At 41.7% G+C, this 24094-nt stretch overlaps 4 protein-coding genes across 4 annotated transcripts in view; 1 reads left to right on the top strand and 3 right to left on the bottom strand.

The window, feature by feature from the left end:
* LOC6551306 (tyrosine-protein phosphatase 10D) overlaps window positions 1-13788 on the bottom strand; it is a 42157-nt gene extending 28369 nt beyond the window's left edge. The window contains exons 1-2 of the mRNA XM_001977058.3: window positions 13369-13788; window positions 11619-12064 (exon numbers count right to left, since the gene is read on the bottom strand). Coding sequence (XP_001977094.3) covers window positions 11619-11732 — 114 coding nt within the window. The 5' untranslated portion in view covers window positions 11733-12064; window positions 13369-13788. The remainder of the gene's footprint in view (window positions 1-11618; window positions 12065-13368) is intronic.
* An 800-nt stretch (window positions 13789-14588) lies between these two features.
* Window positions 14589-19554, bottom strand: LOC6551307. Its single transcript, XM_001977059.3, has 2 exons — window positions 17471-19554; window positions 14589-17399 (listed from the first exon to the last, which is right to left on the bottom strand). Exons 1-2 carry the CDS (start codon window positions 18746-18748, stop codon window positions 16542-16544), a joined length of 2136 nt encoding a protein of 711 aa, XP_001977095.1. The 5' UTR covers window positions 18749-19554; the 3' UTR covers window positions 14589-16541.
* A 295-nt stretch (window positions 19555-19849) lies between these two features.
* On the top strand, window positions 19850-20507 carry LOC6551308 (replication protein A 14 kDa subunit). The gene is made up of 2 exons (XM_001977060.3): window positions 19850-20236; window positions 20302-20507. Exons 1-2 carry the CDS (start codon window positions 20000-20002, stop codon window positions 20401-20403), a joined length of 339 nt encoding a protein of 112 aa, XP_001977096.1. The 5' UTR covers window positions 19850-19999; the 3' UTR covers window positions 20404-20507.
* Window positions 20508-20652: 145 nt separating this feature from the next.
* LOC6551309 (ATP-binding cassette sub-family F member 1) lies at window positions 20653-23875 on the bottom strand. Its single transcript, XM_001977061.3, has 3 exons — window positions 23721-23875; window positions 22516-23649; window positions 20653-22456 (listed from the first exon to the last, which is right to left on the bottom strand). The coding sequence occupies exons 2-3, from the start codon at window positions 23645-23647 to the stop codon at window positions 20838-20840; spliced, it is 2751 nt and encodes a 916-aa protein (XP_001977097.1). The 5' UTR covers window positions 23648-23649; window positions 23721-23875; the 3' UTR covers window positions 20653-20837.
* Window positions 23876-24094: the final 219 nt, after the last annotated feature.

The following is a 24094-nucleotide window of genomic DNA, read 5'->3' on the forward strand; positions in this document are numbered from 1 at the left end:
CTCCCATTTCAGTGGTACCACACAGATGCGTTCTCTCTCTCTCTATTGGTGAAACACTGAACTTCAAGCGTAAACCATAGTTTAGCCAACTGAATATCCAACAATCATATCCCTGATCACAGAGCGTGCTTTTACCCTTAATTAATTAAAATTCAATGGGCAAAGTGGCTTGAAAGAGCATCCATCTTCATCAAATGTATATCCATCGAAAAATCATTTACCATTAATTATTCTGTGCATTTTCCCCCTATCTCTTTCTGCCCTCCAGGCATTCAGAATCCTGTCTGGCAATTTTTATAACCTTCTTCAAATGAAATAAACCTGCGACTCCAAGCATAGCAACCACAATGGCAACAACAAACAGGAAAAGCTTAAGCCTAGAGCAACTATTTCCCCCCAGATCAACGGAAATGAAGGAATAAAGTGGGTTGAAGTTTCGAGGAGTACCGAGACCAGAGCACAAAAATCCTCTAGAAATTAGACAATTTCTTTGGGGGGAGATCGGGGTTGGTAAGCTGGTCAAAAGCACTTCCCATCGCCATAGCGACAAGAAATGCTCATTGCTCCCATCAGCATCAGCATCATCATCATCCGATGCGACAGCTTGGCGGGGTGGCAGACTTATAAGGGGGATGGTATCCAGTCAGGGACGGGGTGTCTATATAAAGTTGCGTTTAAACGGATTTCATCACATCACAGCCCGGCCAAGGCAGGGAATTCAATTTAATTTATCAGGCGGCAAAGTAAAAGTCACACAGAGAAACACGCCTACACGAAGTGAAAAGCCATTCAGAAATAAAGTCCTGGAAGTTTTGCAGCAAATGAATAGTCTTTGTAGTCGTTCTAGTCTGACTGCAGAAGTATGTAATCCAAAATGAATATACTTTTATAATTAAATCAAAAAGCTATGATTTTTTTCCTCCGTGAGTTCATCCTCCCTCGAAAAGTGTTGGCAGTGGTTTGGGGGACATTACTTAAGAAGCAGGAAAATTCCCTTGTTCTTGGCGTTTTTCCATTCCATTTTTCCTTACCCATGAAGCAAATGCAATTAATCATTTTGCTTTTAGCGTTGGCTTAAAAGTATTTCAATGCTCGGCAGGATGTACTTGAAATTATTTGAGGTTTCTGTGGGGGAGATTGAGGTTTTCCATGCTCAAATTTGTTGACAATTATGTGTAACCGCTTCAAATTTCGGCTTTTAACTCTATTTGTCTGCTGGATGGACGGGGTTAAATGAAACACGAATAGCCAGTGTGGTGACCCCGTCAAAACCGAAATATTTCGTTTTAATCATCTGTGCGTGCCCCGTCATCTAATTAGTCTCATTTGCATACAGTCCATCCATCCATCCACCCATCCATCCATCCATCCATCCATTCACATCCCTTTTATTGGCGTTGACCTTTCGGCTTTCGGACACATTGGACATGGGAATTCCATTTCAGTTTGCGGTCAGTGCATCTAATTCTTCTTTGGGGTTGCATGCAACTCGTCACCGTACGTCACCCATTTATTATCTGCACCCCGTGTGATTTGTTTACCTTGAGTGGTGACGATGGGGAAATGCTTTAAATTGCTGTTTGATTGAGTTACCATGTGGTCGGGGATAAATTTAACAAGAAAATTATCGAATTAGGTAGACAATTAGTGCATATTCAATGAAAGAGTTTCTTGGCCCACTAAGATTGATATTGTAGGAAAGTTGAAAACGAAACATTTTAGCTAGCAAACTAGGATCTTAAATGAGAAGCAAGAAATATATACCACTAAAACCAGAAACGTTTAGAAAACTACAAATGTGCAAACCTATCAATTAAACGACTGTATATTGTTTTAACCTTTCTTCATGTTCTACCTCTACATTAATTCTCAATCCTTTGTCAACGTCTCCTTGCTTAAAACCACGTTTTTACCTTTCTATAATTTATTTCTCCTCACTTTCTCCAGTTCTCTTCCTTTCTCAAATTGAGGAAATGGAGCTGTTCATTAGGAACGGATTTATTGCAAGAAATCCTTTCCCCATTAACTTTTCTCAGCACCCTCAGCTCGATGTCTATCCATCTCACTCAGGCCCGTCTTCCCTCTCGCTTGCTCCCTCTCTAATTGCAATGCCTTTGTCAGGGCCAATTGGTGTTCCACTTAACACCTCCGCCAGAAAGAGATGGAGTGAGGCTGGACGTGAGACAGACGGAATGAAACAAAAAGCGAAAATTAACTGCGAACGCATAGAAGAGAACAGAATGGAAATAAATTTGTTGTTGTGTAATTTGAAGGACAGAGGCGATGGAGCATACACTGAGAGATGTGAAAAGTACCAACTTTTGATCAAAGTCTCTGGAATGATGGATTTCAATGGGTACATAGATTAAGCAGTGTTGCAAGTGGCGCTGGTATTACAACTTCGATCGATCTGTGCTCAAGTAGTCATTCGATTTTGAAATTTGACAACTTAATTCTTTTTGAAAAGTGCACTTCCGCTTTTTCAGTGTATTCGCCCAGGCAGCGCACCAGCAGAAGCTGCAACAGAGGGCAGAAGCATTTAAAAAGCGGAAATCAGGCAGACGGCATAAATAAACCGCATAGAGCCGCACTCACACACTGGTGTCTGTGGTTGTGTGTGTGTGTGTGTGTGTGCCCGTGTGTGCGTTGACAAACAGAGACAGAAAGAAAAGAGTGCGAAAGAGAAGTCGCACTTGCCTGGTGCAGACAGATAAACCAGAAAGCTTTGTCTTAGCTTAGCGAGCTCCACTGCTCATCTCCATTCTCTTCCAGGGGGGCTGTCAGGGGTTAAGGCCGACCTTTTGTGGAACCCCCAGCCCCTGGCCATGCAACCCCAATGCACATATATCTATCCGTATCCCATATCCCTATCGTCTCCATCTCCATCTGGCTGTTTTCAGTGCCAGCTAAGCGTTTCTAAATGCAGCAAGTAAGTTTATGCAATGGCCAAGTGCATGAATAAATTTTTGGCCGACTGTGCAGCACATGAAAGAACCATTTCAAGAACCATTTGAAATGAATGATATAAAAATATTCCAATTCCAGGATAGAGCCTTAAAGACTTTTAATCTTTAAAGATGCTGATACAACTAGTTGGATATAATATTGGAAATAAAAAAAGTCACAATTGCCATGGAGTGTATGCGACTTGGCTTTGTCTTCTTTTGACAATAAACCGGAATTATGTGCAACAATGAGATGGATTCTGCCCACTCTTTGCAATTTTCCTATATGCATGTGCATATCTAAATGCATATGTATACGATATATAGATGTAGCTGCTCCCCAGAGCAATATTGCGACAACTTGAGTGCTTTGAAGTGGCATTAGACCTAAACCTCTGAATTTCCGCAACTCCTTTTTCTTTTAGTTGTGACTATCCACAAAGTTGAATTTTCTTCACCTCTGGAAGACCATAGACATTCCAACTTAAACTTGTGCGTTTAAGCGTATCTAGTTTAAGGACGTACCTGAAATGATAAAAGAGAAACGGCAGATAAATACACATTCTAATCAAAGGGCAGCACATGATGTGAGATTATTGAATTTAAGGCATCTTAATTTAAAATTTGATATAATGTGATTTGTAAAAACTACACGAACTACAAAAAGCGCAAATTAGTTATACAACATCAAAGACAGACCAGCAACGGCCAGAGACAAAAGCTAAGCCATTGGACAGCTTAATCGAATGTCATGACCAACTGCAGCACAAATTGTTATTGCCTCATTATAAATAATCCGATCCCCTGCCCAGGGGCGCCCATTCACCCACCCTTCCGTACACATACATTCTCTCATTCGCCGTCTGTCTCTGTGTAATTGCTCTAAGCGTTGTTAATGTCATTTGTTCTTGCCCTGCGATTTAACCCCCTGAAACCCCGGAAACCCCGAGAACCCCAGTCAAAATGGAAAAAAACATAACTAGAGCACACAAATATCTCAATTGTCCGCGGGTGGTGGCACAAGTTAGCACCAGGCGTAGGAATCGGTACAACCTGAGTCTGGAGCTCCTGGTGCAGCAATAAATTAGCATAAGCCCGACACGTAGGCCACCTTGTGACACCCGAATACCCGAAAGATGTCCAAAAAATATATGTCATGTACTTTTGGGAGGGCCACATATGTTGGCCTTTTTCCATTTGTATCAGTTTGTGCCAGCCGACATTTGGGTTCTTCAATCATTTTTCAACAGATGTTGAGGGACGTTTGATATGTTTGTTTGTTTTCCTTTGGTTTGGCCTCGGTTTTCGACTTATTTGGCTTTAGATTTTATTTTGTTTAACTTAAGGCTTTACAAATTTCAAATTTCATGCCAAGTAAGTTTATACTAGGCCACGAAACTTTGAACATATGTACTTGGCAACTGAATGAAATGGAAAAAGGATCTCTTTAAGTGCATGTATGTATATACGGCTTGAGGTGTTGTCCCAAAATCCCAAAAACAATTGATGAAAGCCAGCGGCAACTGCTGTCTGTCGTCCATTGTTCTCCATCTGAACTGTTAACAGGCAGAATGGCCAATCGAATGCCCATCGATAAATAATATAGGCAGCCAGATCGAACAACCCCGTGTTGCCCACTCACACCCCTCGATTGCCATCATATCTGGAAAACCCCCCTTTCAGTTTTTTATTCCACCCTTGGGAAAATCGCGCGAGATGCGTGCCAAAAAAGTGTTGAAAATGCATTCCACAGAGGGAGAGTGCCAAAGGAAGAAGAAAATCTGCTTTGATTTCCCTCCTTGTTTTTCCCATTTGGAGGGGTATAGTAAATCATTCCATTTTTATTATACTTCAAATATTATTAAAATGTTCCTTAAAAATGTTTCAACTTGAGGAGGTCCCACCATTTCTAGCGTCATACAATACTCTTACCAAACTTAGATGTTTCCGTGCTCTTTGTGTGTGAAATTCCATAAAAAATAGCAATAAAATGCTGTGCACTGTGCTAATGAAAACGCGACTCACACACACACACGTGTCGAAAAGGCCATTAAATGAACCTTATCCCTGAAAATTGCCAATGGTCATTGAATCCGGTAAACATTTAATGTGCTGATAACTTGCACAAACTGCAAAGGACGATCAGAATGCCGCTGGCACACACGATATCATGCATTCACAGTTGACTTGAAACCCTTTGCGAATTATGGGCATGTAAGCTGATTGCTACGTTTAAGAAACGGCTTAAGGATGCACCTCCAATTTCCAACTTCCACGTGCCTCAGACCCACCCACAACCCACAGCTTTTGCTACCAGTGCCATAACTGTCAACAGTGGCGGCACTGAGGAAATAAAGAACATTTCAAGTAATTATGTACTTGAATGTTCAAAACTTTATCATAGCTATAGCATATATAGCATAACAAAAAGAAATAATTGGATTTATTATTTATTTCTTTTTAAGATAATATTTAAAAAAGAGTTGAAAGCATGAACCATTTAAATATATTTAACATGTAGAAATCAGAACAATCTTTGTGGCGCCCCGGGTTGGACCAAACTTGTAATTACTAATTATGAGACTTTTTTTTATAGAACCAAACTAACTAGAATAACTTTTTCCCAAGTTTGTGGTAATTTTTGCAGTGTTCGGTAAACTTGCGGTAAATTGAATTTGCAGGGAAGACGCTGTTGACTCCTCGCTGCACTTTAGCACGTAGTCCTAATGCTGGATGATGGTGCATGGTGGGATTTGGCTGAGTTGCGAGTTGCAAGTTGCGAGTTGCGGGTTGCGAACGGCGTATGTGGTTGGCAGAAAGAATGGAAATGTTTATGCAAACAGTTTAAGTCACGAGTGAAGTTGGAAGGCTTGAGCAAGTGTGTGTGGAAATGGAGATGAAGGTGATGGTGGCGATGGTGGTGATGATGGTGATGATGGTGGTGGTGGCCACAGGTGAAGCCGAAGCCAACTGTGCGAAATGTTGCAATTTCCATGCTAAACGTTATTTAGCGTCTAGTTACATGCTCGTTCAGAGACTCCAAGCCCTGAAGCACATCCTCTGAATATTCCTTCATATTTTCTTTTCTGGTGCATAAAGCACCTCAATTATGGAGTCCATAGCCAAGTCTGGCGGGTGATTGGGTTGCAAGCGATGAATATGCAACGTGCTGGAACTCAGTCATCCTTGGTATGTCCAATTTAACTTCGTTTGAAAAGCTGAATCAGTTGCACAAGTTTAGAGTTCTATGACACTTCGAAATTGGGTTTATTAAGTTTGGCGTCATTCCTAAGCGTTGTGTGTAGAAAAGGGGGAAAATCTTCAACCATATCAGTTACTATATCGCCCTTTTAAGCTATCACTTTCTTTTTGGACGTAAAAGACATTCTTTCATTATTCGTTTATCGATGGCAAATAACAGCGTTGCTATTATCTTTAATTTTGCTCCCACCGACTAATTGAATTCATGGACCATGTGGAGTGGATTAACTTGCAACCCCGATTCGATTGAGTTTGAGGTTTCCGCATTCCGATTCCCCATTCGAGTGCATATATCCCAAGGTCAGTGAATTGTACGCACGCACTCGATAATTTTCTCTGGGGGTGGACATTTTTTCTATCCACCCTCGCTACGCATTCGCCGCTTCTTCGGCACAGAAAAATAAAGCAGGAGTGGCAGAGAATTGGGTTTCACAAAACAGCACTGAGAAAAAAGGAATCAATCTTGTTTTGCTTGTAACAAATTTGGCAACTAAACATCTTTGTCCATAAAACTTTGAATTCTCATAAAGAAGTACGTAAGCAACAAAAAGCCATAATATGTTATATTGAAGTAACCATTTGTTGGTTTTGTTTTGTTTAAGTGCACTAGCAACAGCAGCAGCAACTAATAATTAAATCGACAAATGAATTCACACCCTTCGAACTCAACTAAATTACGATCGTGCTGGCCAAACAGTTTTCCTAGAGGGAGTTTTCCCTTTTTCCCCCATCGGAGGGTTGTCGAATTTACAAAAATTTCAAGGCCAATGACATCGGTCACTATTTCTTGCAATGGGAAATCATTGATGCGATCCGATTTGTCTGCTCTATTCATTTCTTTCCTGTGTTCAGCTTCGATTTTTGGGTGGATTTGTTCGATTCCAGTTGGCTTCATTGTTATAAAAGAATTGTCATATGCGAGTGCTATATCCGCATGAAAGTGGTTTACTGCATTAGGATTGTTAATAAGTGCAATTGCTGTGAGAAAAAGTCGCATATTCTTACTTGGAATGTTTAATATCACATTTCTTTACAGTGATGTTCAAAATTACCTCTTATCTGTATATATAGTTTGTACATGCTCCCCCGAAATTGTTGGCAAAGTTCTAGTAAAAGTGCTCGAGTGTTTAGACCTACTCCATCCACTCCACACCTAAATCACCTTTTTTCGCCTGTCATAATATAGAATAAAACAGACAACCTGTCAGTTTGGGCCAACTTGTCAGGCATCGGGCAGGCAGAACTATCCAATAAAGAGATTGACAAGACAGGAAAAAGTAAAAGCAAAAGCTACAATGCTGCTAATGCGGCCATATGGAGTAATTTACTGGGCATCCAGGAATTTTGTGGATTGTTTCGCAAGATTTTCTTTTATAAACAAGTGGGGCTCACAAATGAGCCGCAAATGCGGGGCACAAAATGGGGAAATCCCGAGTGTGAAAATCCAAGGGTGCCCCTTGTGGAAAGTAAACTCTCAGCATGCTCCTGCATCTGCATCTGCATCTGGTTCTCCTCTCTTTGGCCCAGCCGGCACCAGATGAAAGAATTTACAAACGCGCAGTCAATAAATTTCAATTAAACAAACAGCAACTGCAAAACGGAGCCCCCACCACCTCCCTCCCTCCCTCACCCCTCGTTTTCCATTGCATTTTCTCATTAGTTTTTTTAATATTTTCCCGTATGCTTGCTTTCCTTTTGTTCACTTGGAATTGCGAATTCCTGTATACAAACGGATCAGGATTTACGATTGCAGCGCAGAATGTACGTGGCATCGGTTTTAATTAATAAAAAATTGAGCTAATCATAAATGGAGTCAGGACTAAAAGAAAAAGGGAGCACTCAGATAATGAGAATTAAAGTTGCAGGCAAATTTGACGTATTTAACACGCATTTTCAGTCAAGAATTCTGTTTTGTATTACAAAATGGATCAGACTTGCCCCCGACCATATGTTGTTTCTCTTTGGCCAATCTGGTCTACTTTTGGCCACCAGATTTCAGCTCTCCATTTGCGCCAAGTCGTTTTATCGACCTTTGGCTGCAGAACACATACACACACACACAAGTAATTAGTAAGCAGACAGTCCATGTAACAAAGTTTTCGCATACAAAAATTATGACTTTCATAATGCTCAAGTGGCGGCAGGAACTAGTGCAGTCTCCTTCCGGCCTCGCCCTCATATAATAACTCCCCTCATTTGGAAGAAACCTCCCCGGTTATGAATCATGTGTACAGTGAACTAAATATTAAGTGACTTTATATAGAAAACGCACACACACACATTTCGGCAACAGGCGCGTTCACAGTTGTAGAGCTAAGTTTGAAAAATCTTTTGAAATATTAAATAGTTGCTCGTCTATTGAAATGAAACTGAATGACTTCAAACAACAAAGATTTACACAATACTTAAATATTAAAATTACAAAATTATTATATTTTACTAGTGATTTAAGCATTGATAATTCAACTTGGTATGTTATACATCCACTACTGTAATACCTCTAAAAGATATATAAGTGTGTTTTATATGGCGAGAGTTGTGCGGAAAAGTCACCCTTATAAATAATAGTGGGTGAATCGAAAAACGCCTCACGGGAGCAAACACCGTTAGAGCAATTTCGTTTTCGGTTCTTTTCTGGCTTTTGTGGCAGGACAATAAGGAATTCTGAATGGGCCAAACATTTCCTCCATCAGAGACTACACTTGAAAGCAGGGAGGATTGGCCAAACGATTCCTCGGGCCTTAATCGATCTATGAAATCAAGTTGGAGGCAGAAATGGATCCAGTTGTGGAAACAATTTCCCCATCGGAAAACCACATTTTCCTTGCAGTTTTCTTTTCGATTTTGCACTCTTAATTTCGCATTTTGATGTTGCATTTCCGGCATTCGGCTCTATTTTCAGTTTGTGTTTGATGTCTGGGAAAGCGAGACGAAGTGGTAACTCGTTCAAAAAATATCAGTGCAAGATATTTTTAAGACTCGCGCATAAGTAGATCTGGCATGTATCACTGCGGACGGCAGTCCACGTAGTGACGAAGCGCACCAGGCGATGGTGCGAAAGCGACAACTAATGTCTTTGCTAATTCTGTTTTATTGAGCTAAGCGGAAGTGATCTGTTCTGTTTGCTTTACTCTGCGGTCTAAATTCTAAGAACACCTTCACTTTATGCTCCACTTTCAACTAACTCAATCGAGTATTGTTAAGCTCGAGTAAGATCAATTAGTCATGCCATCGGAGGGTTAATAAGCTCAGCTCAACTTGGCTTAATTGTTACTTAATTTATGCACGGTTTCGAGTAGAATTGGGTGCAAAAAACAAAGGGGTTTCTTTCTGGCAGTAGAGGAGGTAAGAACCTGAGTGTTTTCGGTGTCAATTGCATGACAATGCAGGGTTGCATTTAATTGCCATCCTGCAACGACTTCGTACCACCTTTTTCCCCAATCTCGGCTATTTTCTGTAAGAAGTGTGCCCCATCTTGATGTTTTTGTTTTTGCTACGGTTGACACGTGTCCTGGACATGAAATGGGTGTGGTCTTCCACCGTATTTTTTTTTTGTTTTGAGGCGTGTCGTCCTATCTGCGTTGTGCATCTGAGGATTCTGGCCGGCATTTAATTACCCAACACTTCCTTATTCCCCCGTTCTCAGATGATTCCTACTGGGATAATTGTTTTTAATTTTTGTCTGTAAGCCACATTTTCCGCTCCATTTAATCGGGAGCCTCGGAGCACATTTATCCATGGCATATTTGTTTATACCGACTATTGAGCTTTCTTTGAATTACTCTTAAAGGCTATTAAGAAATTAATTTATATTGCTTTATAAATATATACATACGTGTATATCGTATAATAATCGGTAACACATTTCGCTTAACACTTAATCATTTTAAATGATACAGAATACAAGCGAAAAGTATCTCATGGATGTGTACTTGCATTAATGAATGTATGTACATATTCGTGTTTACTATTAAAAGTGAAACGTGACTTATGGCCACCAGCGACGAAATAAGTTGAGATTGTATGTGACCAAATGGCAAATATTTCTGTCCATTTATCGGTGCAATGAAAAAATACAAAACAAACCGACAACCGGTGGTACAATTTGAACGACTCAAAAACCAAATTGAAATGGATCTACCGGGAAACAATTGGTTAGTTGTACTAGAAATAAAATAAATGTATACAGATATGTATAGTAGTCGTTACGCGCCGACAATTTTGTTAAACAAATAAAAAAATGTCAATGTAAAATGAAACCGATATCGAATTCTAGCCGGTTCATTGCGGCTCTAGAATTCATGCCAAGTCGTGCCCACATCTGTGACAAATAATTACCCATAGTAACCAGTGAATAGCAGTTAGGAAACAGACCGACTTGAGTTAGTATCAATGCGCTGTGAAAAACTCAATATTTAGAAATTTCCACCTAAAGTATCAGCTTTATGAAAATTGATTTCGTGCAAAACTGCAAAAGTCGAAAGCCTAATTGGGAAAATTGCCAGTCTTATCGATTGCATCACATAGCTGGTTGCACACATTGAGGAATCGGCATTGCAATTACTTATTATGCAACACAGCTCAAAGTATTAATTAAAAAAGGTTGGGCATGCAAAGTATTTAGACAAATTCCTTGAAAAAGAACATCGAACTATCTGTGGTCTGGACAACGAGTTAAGTATCTCATTCTTTTGACTATACATCTGTCGCATCTTTGTCTTCGGTTAAATGCGTTCTACTGCATATCTGCACAACACACGACTTCAGATGCAAAATGCAATGTGCAAAATATTGTTCGGGTATTGTTGTTACTCTTGCTTTTGTTTGTTGTTTCCTCAAGGTCTTTGATCGGGGTAGAGTTTGTTTGTTTGCTTTCCGTTCTGTGTCCAGTGAGACAAATACATCCGCATGAACAATAGCGAAAAGCAAACACGATGCGAAATAATTGAATTTAATTAACATGGGAAAGACCACAGACAAAAGTGACGAAGATTATGATTTCCATGTGGGTGAGTAAATGGAGGGGGCGGGGCTGTTCACAAATAAATAATTAAATAACTTTGAACAATGCTTGCAAAACCTTTCGATCCGATAGCCCTAGAATTTAGAAAGTAAATTAAGTACACTTTTGTGTGTATGCATTAGTTTAAAGCAAAAGCTGTGGCAATGATATCATATCGCTTTGAAAATTTAGATAAGACGGGGCTCTTTTAAACATTCTATCTATCTATCTTTGCATATTTATGATGTATTGATGTAGGAATAATGATGTAAGATGGAAAGTTATGTTCAATAGCTTTTCCCAGGTTAAGACCCCAAAACGAGTAATTATACGATTGCCTGGACCCATGGTGTCTATAAATCCACCCGCAATTGTGTGTTTTGGCCATGTTTGTTGGCCCTCTCGCTTACCTTTAGTGTAAATGCTGCCAGAAATGCTAAACTCCAGAGCCAGCGATGTTGCGGAACGGCTTTTTGCCTTTTGAGCCGGATTCTAGTAGTGGCTTTACTTAGCTGATACAACATTTTGGGGCCGTCGTTTTGCTGTTTTCGTTGTTGTTTTCCTCTCCTCCTGGCTCTCTTTTGTTGTCTTTTTTTCTGTGTTGTTGTTGCTGTGGACTTTGCAAATTTATTGTGCGATTTTCGAAATGGGGTTTTTCGCTAGTTTCTTTCGATTTCGGGCGTTTTCAGCGCGAGTTTAGTCTTTACTTTGATTAAATGCATTGTTTTCACAGCTTTTCCGTCAGCGTAGTACAATTTTATATATTTCTTTTTGGATCCAATTGCTTGCAATTTGTTGGTCTTATTTGAATTGATTATACCATATTTTTATTTTGTTTTTTTTTTTGTTTTGTGTTCTGCAAGAGAGTATGAATTAAAAATAAATGAAAGAGCGATCGCAGGAAGGAGACAGCTAGATAGTGTTGCTGTCCTGCTCTCTACCTGCTCTGCTTCTTCTTCATCTTCTCCAACACTTTGCGCTTGCGCCAAAAGCTTCAGTTGTTTTTTTCATATTTTTCCGCGACTTGTTTCTATATTTCTGCACAGTGGAACTAGCCTTAACCCTACCACTATAGAATTTCCATGAATATTTTACTTAATAACCCGATAGACATTTATTAAATATATTTCTTAACTTGGGTTAATCATATGCCAAGTTTCTATTCAAGTTTGCAATTCTGGAACAGTGTGATTTTGCAATGCAATAATAATTTCATTTAAATCTTTTTCGCAGATAAGTGCTAATTAATTGCACTGTCTTGAGCAGTTGCAAAAAATACTACTGATCAACAATTTAGCCTCCGCTGACGTCATTGAAATATTTAAAATATCGCAGCCAGCAAATAAAACAAATAAATATGAAGAACAAATAAAACTAAACGCCTCAAAACCAGTTTTGCGAAATCGAAACGATACACGGTACAAAATTCAAATTGCTTTGACAATTATTATATCTTATTGGGTGTATAACGATCTAATGTAATAATTATAATCGTAATAATTTGGTAATCCTTCTGTAAGACAAATTTAATTTGGGAATGTTGCTTTCTTATTTACTATAATTTCTGTTCTGTGTATAACTTGTTATTGCTGCACTGTGTTGTTGTTGCTTTCTGCGCTTGGCAACATTGCCATGCAAAAAAGACCTTCAACTTTGTTGCAAAGAGAGGAGCAGAGAGAGAGAGAGAGAGAGAGAGCTTTATGATCTCGGCACATGAAACACAAAAACAAAACAAGTTTTTATAAACGTATTTCTTCACCTCTTATTTATTGTTGAATGTGGGACAAGATTTTTTTTTTAATGCGGCTGGAAATTTTTCGCAATTTATTGCGAGTATTAAATAAGGATTTTACGAAACAAACCACAAAGATCCCCCAAAAATTAAATGCCGACAGAGAAACAGGAAGTGGAGAAATTTGCCGCACAACGAAATATTCAAATGAGGCTGCGTGTGAAAGAGAGAAAGCAGCGGCATGCCAAAAACGAAATAACACATAAAAAAAACCTGCGTAGGTGTTGCTTCCACCTCTCTCGCTCTGTCTCTGTCTGCCCCCTCTCGTCTTCTCATTTTGTTATTATTGTTGCACACACACACACAAACACACAGAAACAACTCTCAATTTCTGCTTTTACTTTAAGCTTTATTTCAGCATTTCTTACGTTTTCCACTGCGTTTTTCTCAAATTTTTCTCATTCTGCACGCCACCAAAAAAAACTAAATCATTTAAATATATACACCGTTAATTTTGTGTATTTTATTTACTTCTTTTCTGTTGTTGTCGTTGGTTAAAAAAAAAATAACAAAAAACGAACACAGACACAGGCGCACGCACACGTACACGTACACGCAGGCACGCGACGCAAAGCACAGACACAAGAAAAAGCGGAACGGACAATTGACAAATTTTGCGTTTTTCGAGCGTTCGCTTGCGGCCCGCCTAAATGAATTTCGCGTCCGTTCCGTCCGCACTCCCGTTCGCTCTTCACCACACTGAATTGGAATCTGATTCAGATTCGGATTCGGGACCCGAGTCGAAATCGAAATTGGAATCGAAATCGAAATCGGAATCGCCGACGCTCGTTTCACCTGTAGAGCTGGACAAATAATCGATGACATGCCGATAGTATCGATAGAAATCTGTTCGGCTTCTATGTTTTGTTAGTCCCTTTCAAATTTTTAAACAGAGCATTAACGGTTTTTTTAATGCGTAGTTACTGCGTTACTTTACTCGTAAGAGCTGAGATAGTCTGTGTATGCGTACTAAAACTAATAACAAACAAAACATATTCAGTTATCCAAAGCAACGACGAAAACCAATTTAAGGTGTTTCAAGTTTTCAAACCCGAATACAATCGATTATAATCGATAGTTCAAACCACCTCTAGATGGGGATTTGAATCACCGTTATTTGGCTATGAGTGCGAGCGAGGCAGCAATATCTGCATTCGGTAGCGCGCGCATTTCAAATCATTTATTTTTCCAGTGGGCAAAACAAATTATGAGCTTGGGGCTATGAAAAATATATTTAAGATTTGCATTCAGCTAGTTCGCAAGATTTGGTCTCAATTTACCAGTTCCGATTGAAACCTACCCTTTATGAAAAAATTTAATATTCGAACTCCTTTCATTTATATAATTTATTATTTATTAAAGTTTCATCTGCATGAACTGTTACTGGTTATTATAATTAATTATTGTTAATTACAGGCTAATTTTTAATTGCTAGAGATTAGCAAGTTCTAAAAATGACATTTCACATTATTATTCTTATACAGAGTATACCTCTTGACATTTGACATTACACTTAAATCTAAATTGCTAAAAAAAAACAATTTAAGCTTTCATTTTTATTTTGACATACATATAACAACGCAAGAAAAACAAACAAAATTTAAATAAAAGGATAAGCCAAAAGTGTTTAAAGAGCACAACTCGTATGAACAAACACTGAACGATTCGCTGGGGAATTAGCATTGGACTTTTAATTAAATTACACACTAGAAAAACCGAGTAATAATTAAAACTACAAACAAAAAATTGAGCTAAACGAAAAGTTAATAGTATATATGCATACGTTTATAGATAGATGAATTTCGCTATAAAACAAAAAATAACGAAACGTGTACCCCCTCCTCTACGCCCTTCACCATCCGCCATGCCCTCAACCCCCCCGAAACCACCCACCGCCGCATATTTACCACTAGAACCACTTGCCCGAAAAAAATCATATATTCTCTCAGATACGCCGGTGATAAGAACGCAACGCCAAGGACAATGGCAAAGGCTTTGATAACAGGTCGGAGCGAGATGGGAAGATGTCTCGCTCCCTTTCTGTGAGTATTGAACTACAGCCAAACTTCGCTAATACGAACTTCAACAACAATGAAAGATTTGAATTTCATTTTTTTCGCCTGGTAGACATTATAGACGTAACTTGGATCATTAATATGAATATTTTGTATTTAGCGGATTGGATTTTTTTATCTTTTATGAGGGTATGGATATGGTGTAGTTGGTTGTATATTTTATAATATACATTTTGGCATTCCTAGTTTCTAATTTCGTTCCCTATATATTTTCTAATGTTCCCAAAACTATAGAATGTTTAAAAATATAGCTGCGCCTGAAAGTTTTCTTTACATAGGAATATAACAGATTTGCAATTTAAAAATATTAAAAAAAAAATTAATTAAAAAAAATGTTAGTTGACAAGCTAATAAAATGTACAATTCCAAAGTCTAAAAGTTAGACTTGGAGAAGTTTGACTGTATGTAGTCTTCTCTCTTTCTTCGAGTGAGATGGCAAAACTAAAATCGAGCGTTTAATTTCCATCGATTGCAACATCCGTTTAACTATTAATGAGTTGTTTTTAGCACGTTCTAGACTTAGGGCGAAATAAATATATATTGTTTGTATGTTTTCAATTTTTTTGTTTTTTGTACTCTCTTTACACTGGTGTTTGGGGCGGAAGGTGATAACTGGGAAATTGCGAAATGGGGCTTAAATTTCAACTAAAACCAAATCCGAGCACTGATCTAATATTCATTCACACCCATGCTCACTCGCACTCAAACATATTTACAAATTAAACGTAATTACATAACGAAGATTATTGATAATGGAACGCATTTGGCAGCACACACCGATCGCCATTCAATATAACATGTAATCAAACTACTTTTTTTATACCGAAATCACACACAGAAACAGTAATAGCCAAAATGTATCGCTTATGTTTTGAGAAAACGATTATCGTGATCAGATCATTACTACTGCCATAATATCATAATATCAAAATAAATGCGAACTTATATTGCATTTTCATAACAAAGCCATGGTTATTTTTAAACTCAAATGAAACCACATTAATTTGTTTATAATACGAAACCCTTATAGAACTGTTTGCCGCATGATGAAGAATGCGTTGTGAACAAGTTGAAAAGTACGTAGAAAGCGAAAATCGCGGAAAATCCCATATTAAATTTCAGAATTGTTTGATTACAACGTACTGATTTGTTAATTGCTTTTATAAGCCAACTCATTATATACTGAAACAAAAAATGTCTGATTGCTCAAAGCTTGGAAATTTGAATACCAAAAAGGTTCTTCAACCCATGGTCTTTTAGCAAAACATTCAACACCTCGTTTTTAGTTTTTTGGCTAAATATTCAAACTATCTGGATAATGCTCGTTTTCCTGATACATTTTGGGTTTTCACTTTGCGATTGGCTAGGATTATATTACCGACGGCAAGTTGTATGCGGGCATGTGAGCTACCAACGACGTCCATTTCCACACCCAATTAGAAGGCAAACCAGGTTCCGTCAGCCCGTCATCGCAGCGTGCTGGTCAAGGTTCGATGCAGGACACTGGGACGCGTATGGAGCGACGGCGGCGGTGACGTATTGCTGTGCGGATCGGGCGTATCCGGTGATTCGCCGGCACTCAAACTACTGGCTGGTGATAGGGTGCAGGATGCTGTTTCTGCTTCGCTTAGGCAGCTGCTTAATTGCCGGATCACTCCCTGCGTGGAGTTGGTGCGCTCCTTAAGCTGCTCCCGATCGCGTTCACGCTGCTTTTGATGCTCGTGCTGAAACTTTCTGGCCGCCGTTACATTGACCACACTCACCGACTTGGAAATGGAGTTCTTGACCGATGACGGAGCCGGCGGCACCAAGGCCAAGGCGGGCGTGGGCGAGGGAGCCAACTCCTCGAGGGTTAACGTATTCGCTGGCGAACTGTAGCCATCGTCCATTAGACTCTCCAGGCCCTGTCCCCCAACCGTCCCTGCTGAATTCACACTCTTCTGTAGGTTCTCTATTAGATAGAGCACAATCCTCTCAAGTTGCTGTGGTGCCTGGGAGGCGGGTAAATCGGGACTGCTGCTCTGCGTGGGAATATCCGTCTTGATGATTGTCGAGAATTTCTCCTTCATCTCCTGCACCTTTTGCCGGCCGGCCTCCTCATCGAGCAGCGTGTTGACGCACAGAAAGGAATGCACCTTATTGCTGCCACGATCGACCTCCAGAAAGCCCTTGGTGTGCAGGTAGATGAAGCGACCGTTGCGGGATAGCAGACGGTAGCAACTCTCGCCATAGTCACTGTTGCAATCGTACATTTGTCGAAGTGCCACAATCACCCAGCGAACGTCGTCCAGGTGCATGAAACAGAAGGGACTAAGGTTGCGCACCTGTTTCGGGTGGAGAAGACACGATTAGTTAGAAACTGTTCAGGAAGTTAGTATGCTGTTAGTATACCCACCTCATCCTTCATATAGCCCGCCACCAGACCAATCCTTTGATCACAGTCGATGATGCTGCCGTCGATAAGATGCCTCGTATGGTACTCCAATTGATAGGGTTCTGGCTGTCTGTAGATGGTCAAGCCTATGGATCCCTCCGTCTCCTCGGGCGGGCGTTCTTCTCTCAGCACCCTGGCCATGGCCACCAGGACAATATCGTTGCCACTGATTCCGTGTAGCGCCGCCTGGGCAATGGCATCGTGCTGGGGCGGGACCGTCGCCGCTTCTGCTGCCACCGCTGCAGCAGCAGCCAGCATATTGTTGTTTCTGGAGCGTCTTATCAGCTGGGAAACAATGGGATAGTTGGCAGCGGCACCTCCGGTCAAGGAGGAATCACTACGTCGAAAGCAGCCGTCGATCTTCACCCGCTCGTAATGACGCGTGGCTTCCGCTCGCGTGGAAGCCCTAGCCAAGCGGACGGTAAAGCAGCGGCGATCCATGCGTAGTCGCTCATCAATGGTCGCCAAATGGGCAATTCTACGCGGGCTGGGTGTGCGTCGGTTGTAAGGGTCATCCTCGTCCTCGTCCACCTCTGCCTGCTGCCGCCCCAGACGGTGCTCCACCGTCTCCATTTCCTCCTCCTCCAGATCACTGCCCGAAGCTGAGGCCGACGTGGAAGTGGAGTGCTGCTGAGGATTGTGACCCTGCTGCTGGTGCTGATGTTGATAGAACAGGGTCTCTATATCCCTGGGTATTAGCTGTTGCCTCAACAGGTCCTGATCCTCGGGATGTGTGATCTGAAGCAGATTCTGCCCATACAAATCGGACTGACAGTGGCCCAATAGCTGCTCCACGCTGGTGGAGACCAGAACGATTTGGCCACTGCAGGTTAGGGTGATGAAACAACAGTCCAGCAGTTGCATTAGAGTGTCCGTTAGATGCAGACTGGGATTGGGTAGATCTCCGACAGGTGAGGCGGACATGCCCGAGCTCTTTATGCCGGGTTTCCTGCGACGTCTGGAAGCGGATTTGCCAAAGACATACTGGAGTCTCAGCCCATGGGTGGCGAATCTGAGGACGGCGGTTTTGTCCAGGCGTCGGGAGGATTCGGCTGCATGTGGTACCATGGTGGCCAGCTCCTGGATGCTGGCATTAAGCTTATCCCGTCGCTGTTTCTCGGCAAGATTGCGGGCCTCCCGTCCATTCGCTGGATCTGCGGAGCTCCCAGTTCCCGATCCCGATCCTGTGGACCCAGCTGATCCTGTGGTGCCCGTGTTGCCCGCCTCTGCTGCTGCCATTTTGTACTTTTCAGACTTTTTCTGTCGTTTCTGCGTCCTTGTTATCCACTTGTAATCCTCTATTTATGGATTTTCCCCTTTAATTGGCGCCTTGCGGTAAATGAAAATCATCACTCTCCATAACAGAGTATACGCTCCGCACTTCTAGAAATATTATATTGCAGTATTTTCGGTTAAACTATTTTTTTGATTACTTTTTCAGCTTTTAGTTTCTTATTTTTGGCTGTTTTGTTGCTTTTTTTGCTGCTTTTAAAGTTTTCAAGGTCTTGCTTATGCTGGGATGTTGTTTTTGTTTTTGCTCGCCTCCCCTCTCGGTCTCTCTCTTTCGCTCACTTACACACACACACGTCACTCTCACGCAACGTACATATGTTTTCTCTTTTCGCTTTCGTACTTTTCCACTTGCTTTTAGTCTTATTATTACTATTATTTGTTTCCCTAGTTATTTATGCGTTTCGCCTTGTAGTTTTTTTCTTTTTTTATTTCGTTTTGATTGCGTTGCGAATCTGAATCTCCTGCTTATTGTTGTTGCTGGTGGCGTTGTTGTTGTTGGGCTTTTTATGCCCGCAATAAGGAAATTCGAAGGGCGGAGGTCGTTTTTACAACGCACCTACTGCTTGCACTAGTTTTTGTTTATATTAAGTGATTAATTGTTTATTTTTAACATTTATTTTATAACAATAAACATTGGCCAGTCTAAAAACTATCGATAGATCGATGTAACTGGCTGACGTACTGAAATTCGCACGTTTCCACCGGACAGCATATCTGGTAGCATCTCGCATCTTCACTTTGCTTTCGATGACTTTGGTATAATTTTTGTAATCACAATTCATTTGAATTCATATTTTTTTTTTACATTTTACATTACACTTTGATGTTCTTTACAAGTGTTATATCTCGAAGTGCACTAAACACCTGCATTACACATAGTAGTGGCCAGTTATCGCAAGTCAAATTAATGTTTAAATCGAAAGGAATTGATTTTATTGATTATCATACATACATCCACAGTCTTAATGTTTTTGTCTGTCCAAATGTTATAACATTTGATGTTACAATAAACACAATAAATCATTAAATATTTTTGCTACGGAATTCGAATACCATCGATAGCAGATGTCATGCAATAATGTTATCGATTGATGGGCTCGATAGCTGTATTGGCGCTCTTTCTTGTTTACGGCACTTTATTTTCTGCTCTAATTCGCAAAATAAGCTTGTTAAACCGTATTAAACTGAAGGATAATTATGGATACCTTTGATCCACGCTCAATTATCAACGGCGGTATGCTGAAGCAGTTTTCCGGCCAAACCGTGAGCATAATGGTTCGCGTGGAGAGCGTGGCGGGATCCACTTTGCTGGCCAGTTCCACGGATAACCACAAGCTGAAGATCAATCTGCAGGGAGAGCTTGGCGCCGCCGAAGGAGCCTGGGTGGAGGTCATTGGAGTGCCCCATGGTGCAGACACCATCAGGGCCAAGGAGGTGGGTGCATTCAATTCTTAGAGTCCTTTCAATAGTCACCCATTTCTCCCATTATTCACTTACAGGTCATTGAGTTTGGCGGCGAAAACATCGACTTCGATAAGGATGGATATAATGGATTAAGCCACCTGATTAACAATGTCAAGGGCTTCTATCGCAGCGGCTAGGATATCCACAATTATATCTAAGAATTAATATTATGTATTTTTCTCCTTTTTCTGGAGAACACTCAAAGTCAGAGCTGAAATAAACTATAAATGTATATAAAATACAGCATGCATATTTCACTATTGCAATTTAATGGGTTTTACCATTTACCCGACTATTTTATGTCCTATTTCAAACCCTATTTTCGCAATTGATATATCTTCTCAGAAACAACAATATCCGCCCATAATTCCTTAACGCTTATAAGATTAAGATAAACAAAATATTCTTTATCGCTCTTGTGATCGCTTCACAATTTGTTATTGTATATATGTTGGTATAAAAAGGCTAACTAGCGGATAATCCATTCAACAGTTGAACAATTAACAGGGCGAGCCGGCTGACGAGATGATGACCTGTGTCATGGACTCCAAGTCCGTATGCAAGTTTAGGGTTATTGCAGCACAGCCGCATTGGCCACCACGCTAGGATTGTTGACCACCTCGCCCAGCGAATCGAGAACCTCTTTCCTGTAGTCGTCAAACTCTCCAACAATCTCATTGATCGTTTGATCCTCAATCACGTAGAGAGTGCAACCTGTTTCACGGATCAAACGCTCGTCGTGGGAGACGATGATCACTCCACCCTCGTACTCGTTGATTGCCTCCGCCAAGGCGTCGATACTCTCGATGTCCAAATTGTTCGTAGGCTCATCGAGAATGAGTACATCTGGCGCACTCAAGCAAAGCTCAGCGAGGGCCACACGAGCTTTCTGACCACCGGACAGATCCTTCATCTTGATGGTGTGGGCATGACTGACCAAACCAAAGGAACCCAATGCCTTGCGTGCCTTTTCGTGAGGCAAATTGAACAGACGCTCCAGGTACTCCGCAGCCGATTCCTCTGCTGTGAGATGTTCACCAGAGTGCTGATCGAAGCGGCCAACGTGGAGGCGGTGATTCTTGCGCTGCTCACCCTCCTGCGGTTCCAGTTCGCCGAGCAACAGCTTGAGGAAGGTTGATTTTCCCACACCATTGGGTCCCACGATGGCCACTCGACTAGTTAGATCGATGCCAAAGTCAACCTTGATGAACAACGGTTTCTGGGGCGGAAAGGCGAAGGTGACATTGTGGATACCTAGAATCGGTGGCTGGAGCTGCGATGGCTCTGGGAAGCGGAACTTGACGATATATTCTTTGGGCCTGGCCAGCAGCTCCTGCGGGCCGTCATCATCGTCCAGTTTCTGCTGCTTGGACTTGTTCTTTTCCTGCTTGCGTGTGAGCGATTCCTTTTGCTTCTTTTCCGCTGCCTTTTTCGACTGACCGTGGGCCTTCAGTTCTCGCAGGCGCTTCTCCTGCTTCTCGTACTCCTTGATCATCTCGCGGCGCTTCTGCACATACATCTTTTTGAACATGGAATAGTTGCCCTTGTAGTATTGCAGTTTCTTCTGATCCAAATGAATGATCTCGTTGCAGACATTGTCCAAGAAGCTCTGGTCGTGAGACACGATCAACAGGGTTTTCTTCCAGCCCTGCAGATAATTGTCCAGCCAAATGACAGCATTAAGATCCAAGTGATTGGTCGGTTCGTCGAGCATAAGCAGAGTGGGCTCCAGATAGAGAGCTCTTGCTAGGGACACTCTCATGCGCCAGCCACCAGAGAATTTGTTGGTGGGCCTATCCTGCATTTCTTTGCTGAAACCCAAACCGGCAAGGATTCTTCGTGCTCTGGCTTCCGCCGAGTACGCTCCAATTGCTTTCAGTTCTGCGAAGGTATCGTTTAGCTCCTCCTGCACAGTTAAATCGCCACCGACAAACTGTTTCTCCAACTCATCGGCCTTCTTTAGCATCTGTGTGCGTCGCACATCCGCTTCCAGGATTGTATCGATGGCCGTTTTGTCGGTAGCTACGACTTCCTGTTCGCACAGCAGCACATCAATATTGGGCGGTATGGCAAAGGCACGGGTGGCAATATGCCGGAGCAGGGTGGTCTTGCCGTGCCCGTTGGGACCCACCAAACCATAACGGCGTCCATGAGCAATCAATAGGTTGGCGTTCACAAATAAATCGTTACCTATAAAAGGGAGGTATTATTGATAATACACACAAAGGCAAGTTATGGGTATGACTCACCCTTGGCGGAGATGGTAAAATTCTCGATCTTGATGTCCACGGCTTGCTCCAGAGCCGCCTTTTGACCTGCGCTTTTCTGCACTTGGGACATGGTGAAATTGTTGTCCAAGTCCGAGTGCCCGGCACCACCCTTTTTCGTCATCAGCTCCATTTGACGTTCGTACTCCTGCTGCTTCTTTTGCTTCTTCTTCTCCTTGTGGGTGAGTTTTTTCTCCTTGGTTTCCTTGCTGTCCTCGGACTTGGGATCGGCCTCAGTTTCGGCTTCCTCTTCGGGTTGAGGTGCAGACTCGGGTGCGGGTTCGACCTTGGGCTCGGGCTCGGGTACGGGTACTTCTACAGGTTCAGGTGTCTTTTCTTTGAGACTCACTGCAGCCACTTTCTCGCTAAGGACTTCCGCCACTTTCTGCTCCTCCACTTCCTTTTCGGGCTCTTCTTCGTCTCCGCTGGATGGTAGTTTTTGTTTCTGACGTTCCTTCTTCGACTTTTTGGCCGCCTTGTTGGACACCTGCTCCTCCTCTTCCTCACTGTCATTTGGCAGATCTTCGGCGACCTCATCCTCTTCATCATCGCTCATGGCGAACTTGTTTTTCTGCTGAGCCTGCTGCTTCTTCTTGGACTTCTTGGAGACTGGCTTGGCAGCGACAACTTCCACCTCGTCCTCATTGCTTAGCTCGTCCAAGTCCAGCTCAGGTTCCTCATCATCGGAGAAATTGTCGTTTTTCTTATTCTTCTTGTTCTTCTTGCTGGACTGCGGCTTTTTGGCAGCTGGCTTGGATGGCAGAGGCTTCTCGTCGTCATCTTCATCGTCCAGGTCGTTGGCAGGCAGACTTTTTGCTGGCTTCTCATCCTCGTCGCTCCAGTCGTCATTCCTCTTGCCCTTCTTACCCTTCTTGGCCTGCTTTTTGCTGGCCGTCTGCTGCTTGCTCTGATTCGAGGAGGCTATGCTCTCCAGGTCCTCGTTGTCCCGATTCTTTGGCGTGACATCCTCGTCGCTGGACTCGACACCACCACCTCCTCGCTTTCCCTTTTTACCGCCCTTCTTGTTCGTCGGCGGCTTCTTCTCCTGCACTTTCTCCAGCTGCTCCTCGTCGTCATCGAAACGCTCTTTCTTCTTACCCTTGGCCTTGGACATGTCTAAAAGCATATAGGGATGGATAGATGGTATTGCATAGCTTATGGATTTCGCATTTAGCGCTTCAACTCACTTGATTTGATCACAGATTACCACGGCAGCCTTCGCGTTTCACGTGCAGAGCTGGCAATATTATATATGTGAGTATGTAAAGTCGCGACATACATACGTACAACCAGTTGTGTCGCCAGGGATGATTGCTCGCGATACTTTTTTGTAGAACTATCGATGACTTAATGAAGAAAAATCGTTAGGAGTCGGCAGAATTGACAATTTCGTAATCTGTTAGGAGTAGAAATAATAAAGCAAGAGAAAAATATAATATTTTGATATATTTGCTTGAACTGAATCTGTGGTATTAGTCCAGGACACAATTCGGTAAGTTTTTAAACATATCGCTTGCTAGTTTTTGGTATTTAAATTTGTAAATAAAAATTCCAAAAATCA

The sequence above is a fragment of the Drosophila erecta genome, unplaced genomic scaffold (assembly GCF_003286155.1).
Source record: "Drosophila erecta strain 14021-0224.00,06,07 unplaced genomic scaffold, DereRS2 tig00000279-arrow-arrow-pilon, whole genome shotgun sequence".
NCBI classification, from domain to species: domain Eukaryota; kingdom Metazoa; phylum Arthropoda; class Insecta; order Diptera; family Drosophilidae; genus Drosophila; species Drosophila erecta.

What these genes read in the sequence shown, in the direction of transcription:
- LOC6551307 (XM_001977059.3), bottom strand. Translation starts at nt 18,748, where the DNA reads ATGGCAGCAGCAGAGGCGGGCAACACGGGCACCACAGGATCAGCTGGG. An exon ending in CGGGCTATATGAAGGATGAG is followed by an intron (nt 17,400 to 17,470) that starts GTGGGTATACTA and finishes CACCCGAAACAG; the next exon opens with GTGCGCAACCTTAGTCCCTT.
- LOC6551308 (XM_001977060.3), top strand. Translation starts at nt 20,000, where the DNA reads ATGGATACCTTTGATCCACGCTCAATTATCAACGGCGGTATGCTGAAG. An exon ending in ACACCATCAGGGCCAAGGAG is followed by an intron (nt 20,237 to 20,301) that starts GTGGGTGCATTC and finishes ATTCACTTACAG; the next exon opens with GTCATTGAGTTTGGCGGCGA.
- LOC6551309 (XM_001977061.3), bottom strand. Translation starts at nt 23,647, where the DNA reads ATGTCCAAGGCCAAGGGTAAGAAGAAAGAGCGTTTCGATGACGACGAG. An exon ending in TTTTACCATCTCCGCCAAGG is followed by an intron (nt 22,457 to 22,515) that starts GTGAGTCATACC and finishes TCCCTTTTATAG; the next exon opens with GTAACGATTTATTTGTGAAC.